The 3,810-nt window shown below is 47.0% G+C and overlaps 1 protein-coding gene across 1 annotated transcript; it reads right to left on the minus strand.

Annotated features, from left to right (window-relative positions):
- Positions 1–227: 227 nt before the first annotated feature.
- Positions 228–3,188, minus strand: LOC116214193 (probable cyclic nucleotide-gated ion channel 16). Its single transcript, XM_031549526.1, has 6 exons — positions 2,687–3,188; positions 2,175–2,387; positions 1,779–2,089; positions 1,575–1,686; positions 1,201–1,437; positions 228–1,088 (listed from the first exon to the last, which is right to left on the minus strand). Exons 1-6 carry the CDS (start codon positions 3,122–3,124, stop codon positions 333–335), a joined length of 2,067 nt encoding a protein of 688 aa, XP_031405386.1. The 5' UTR covers positions 3,125–3,188; the 3' UTR covers positions 228–332.
- Positions 3,189–3,810: the final 622 nt, after the last annotated feature.

The raw sequence follows: 3,810 nt of genomic DNA on the forward strand, positions 1-3,810 counted from the left end.
GGCAGCATAATGTTCAATTTGACCCATAATTACACTAGGAACCGAGGTAATCTCAATGAGATTTCAAAGGAATACCAGCCCTACATAAGTGAATTCGACAACAAACGCGGGGGGGGGGGGGCCCTTTCCTCCTGACTTGCATCTAAATAGTAAATACGTCTGTCTGACCCAGTGCTTGAAACACTCAAACTAAGCTACACCCCACTGGTAGCCAGCTAGATTAGATAAAACTTAAAATTTGACTCTTCACGTTAATTTGCGAATAGTTCACAATAAATTACACAAACTACGCAGTGTGTTCGTCTACTCAGGATTCTGCTACCTCAATCAGGTCAATCAGAGAAATCGGGCTCCTTAGGTTTGAATAGTTTCGGCATCTTTAGATCATCGGGATCGATCACCCTGACTCTCTCGGTGACCCCTTTCTTCGTGTTTGCAGCAAACTTTGAGGCTAGTAGTGTTGCCCCGAGATGCTGTGCATTCCTTGAGTTTTCTGCATCATTGTCATGGCCCGTGCCGACATCCTCGTAATCCAAGCCTGAGTATTCCCCTGCCTGTTCCACGACGTTCGTGTAGTAGTAGTAGTAGCTCTCCTGCTTGGCCAATTCCATGGCCATCTTACGCTTCTTTAACCGCCTCCAGGCGGCCTGGATGAAGCAGGCCCCCCAAGTCCTCCATTGATGCGAGTAGTACCGGAAAGCATGCTGGAGCTGCTTGCTGTGGAGCCGCTTGAACTGGCCCGCCACGAACTTGAGATCCTCTGCCCTGAGGGCGAAGGCCTCGAGCTCCGTCAGGGTCTTCACGGTCCGAGTCGAGGATGGCAGGTTGAGGCTTGAAGTTGGGATGAGGGCCCAGGTGAGGAGCTCCTCGCCGCAGAAGTCACCGGGTCCCAGGGTGATGGAGTTGAAAAATCCCGATCTCCCGCCGTCAGTTGTGCTGCTCTCGACCTGGCCTCGAATAATGAAGAGCATCTCGCTGACCGGGTCCCCCTCCCTAATCATGTACGTGTCCTTGGTGTGCAGTGACGAAACGAGGCGCTCACATATTGCATCCAGGAGCTGATTGTCCATTTGCGCAAAAAATGGCACCTGAAAGTGAAGGAAACACACTCGCATTAGATTGTCCATTAAAATGACCATACCGGTGTCTTCAGCCGGTTATCAGAGCAAATGAGATTTGAATGAAATGATGAATCCTTACTCGACGGACTAGGGCGAGACAGAGATGCCTTCTGATTTGTCGCCGCAAATCAAGAGGCAAGGACTGCAGAATGGTCTCCTCGTCGACTCCTCTTGTGGCGAGCCACTTGTACTGAACGAATCTTCGAACACGCTCTTGCAATTCTGGAGGCAGTTGCCGGTGTCTCATCCACTCCTCTGTGTCTCTCCGCTTAACCCTCCATTCTTCGAGTCTTACCGTCGAGGATTGGAGATAAGTCTTCATCAGGAAAGCAGAGATTTAGGGATATGGGGTGCTCAAAATAATTAGACACCTATGTTTACGGATCGAAAAAATTAGACATCTATGTTCATCAGTACAAGACTTGACCTTACAATTAAAGAGCAAAGACTAACCTGTACGTTTCCGATCAAATGCGAGAAGAAGATCAAACCTGCGACGCAGATCGTTATTGAGAAGATATTCTCACCACTAATAGTGCTTGTCATCAGATTCTGACCATATGAACTGCACCGTCACAAATTCATAAACGTTATTCGAGTCAAATAAAAGAGAACCAAACATCAAATAGAGAAATAGTCCGCGAAAAAGACTCATACCTCAGGTTCTTGAGGCCCCACCAAAGACAGTAGAAGTACTTCTCTATGAACCGTGCAGAGGCAACTTCATTTGTGAAGGCAGGAGCGAAAATCCCGAACTGCTGGTGGTTCGTATCAGTGAGAGCATCGCACTTAAGGGTCGCCCTTGTGACGTTGAGCCACTGCTGACGATCTGGCCAGTTGACTGAGCTACAGTCAAGGTAGATCAGTTTACAAGGGGAGTGCCTCAACTGCATTTCCTTTCGGCATTCCCTCCTCCAGCAGGCGTGCTGCCTCTCGAGTGCCCAGAGGTACCAAGTTGCCCCGATAACCTGACAAACCAAAATACGGGGTAAATCACGATCAGATAAAATGGTTTATGGCAAGATCCACGATTAGTGAGGGGGGCTTACGTACGTGACTGGCGAGCGTGCATAGGATGAGATTGTAAGCTGCCCCAGTCCAGGGGGTCTTTGCTATCGCACCAGTCGTTTTCACGATCCGACTATGCAAAGGGAAAATCAGGAAAAACCGAGGGAAATACTGAATAAGAACAATTAGAGAAACCATGTGGTTTGCGTGGTTCGCAGTCGGGTTTTTTATTGCTGGAATTACGAACCATATCACGAACTGCAACAGCAAACGAAGAAAACAGCAAGAATCAGCACACTGTGTTCGAATCTTTGAAATCGAAAAATTCAGACGTAGAACGCTTATTCGAGCCTATTAGCATTTCGGTTTTCCATCAAAACGACAAATAGATAACCACAAAACCAACCGTAAGGCAATGCATATACTAATAAAGGGAAGAACATTGAGCATAAACGACACAGAATCATTCTTTACATCAATAAAACGGAATTTCAAATATACAAATCGTCTAATGAAGTCTTTACAATGCATTGTTCAATCAAAATATTTTGCTCGACCTGGGGAAGAGGGAGACTAGCAGCAAGGTCGACGATGAAGTTGGTCTTCAAGTATCGCATGGCGATCTCCCTCGGGTCCATCACAAGCTCGCCCCGCCCAAATACCCGGGAGTCGCGGGCCACAAAGGCAGTCCTGAACTTGAGGACCATGTGGAAGAGGAAGAAGAGGTCAGCCACTGTACGAAGGAGCGTGATGAAGATGCCAAAGCCAAAGTCGATCTTGATGCAGGCAGGGCCCGCAACTATGGGGATGAAGAAGTAGAGCGGGTCGATGAAGAGGGCGATAAGGCACGAGATGAGGAAGATGTGGTTCCATCGGTTCACGAAGTCGCTGCCCGGGTCGAGGGTCTTGTACCACCACGGGACCTTCCTCCGGATGGAGAAGGACTTCGGGAACTGGCGGAAGCGGGAGGACGTGGAGAACGGGATACGGTTCATAATATCCTTCTTCCTCCTCGTCTTCTTTGTGCTTTTCCATGGCAAACGGATCGTAAGGAAACCCTAGGAGAGAGAGACTTGGATGGGGAGAGAGAGAGAGAGAGTGTGTGAGGAATTTGCGGGAGGCCATAGAAGCTCTGTTGAAGAATTCTGACCGTTTCGGAGCTTTGGGACAATCTTTGGCGGAGGAGGGAAAAGTAGTTAAAAACATCAAGCGGGAAATAATATTTTCCCCCCAACATTTGCTTCACATTACATCTCGGTCCCTAATCTTTTTGTTTATTTGTAATAGCACACTATGCTGGGGATGTTGCTCAACAGGGTCACCCCTTTCAAGCTTCAGGAGTCAATTCGATTTATAAGTTTTCATAACGTGGCAAATCAAAAGCCGCGCACACCCCATGGAAAGCCGATTTTTTCTGCCCAAAGGAAGGCCTTTCTGAGGAACATTCCATCTAAATCCATAACCAGCATACAAAATGTGGTAACAAATACCCATATGCACTTCCAAAATACGTGTTGATCAGGCTCTGATTTAATCTTAATTAACATATATATATATATATGTAATATTTTTACGTATACAACAACTAGATCGAGAGAAAATCAACTTTGGGACTTTGGTATGATGCGCTCTCATTTTGTGGTTGTATGTACACAATATTTTTATGCCGGTTCATTTACAA

This window comes from Punica granatum, chromosome 7 (assembly GCF_007655135.1).
Source record: "Punica granatum isolate Tunisia-2019 chromosome 7, ASM765513v2, whole genome shotgun sequence".
In the NCBI taxonomy this organism is placed as follows: Eukaryota; Viridiplantae; Streptophyta; class Magnoliopsida; order Myrtales; family Lythraceae; genus Punica; species Punica granatum.

Excerpts from the sequence above, each read along its gene's own strand:
- LOC116214193 (XM_031549526.1), bottom strand. The coding sequence starts at position 3,124 with ATGAACCGTATCCCGTTCTCCACGTCCTCCCGCTTCCGCCAGTTCCCG. Across the intron at positions 2,090-2,174 it reads TATGCACGCTCGCCAGTCAC|GTTATCGGGGCAACTTGGTA; the intron begins GTACGTAAGCCC and ends TTGGTTTGTCAG. Across the intron at positions 1,438-1,574 it reads ATTTGATCGGAAACGTACAG|ACTTATCTCCAATCCTCGAC; the intron begins GTTAGTCTTTGC and ends TTCCTGATGAAG.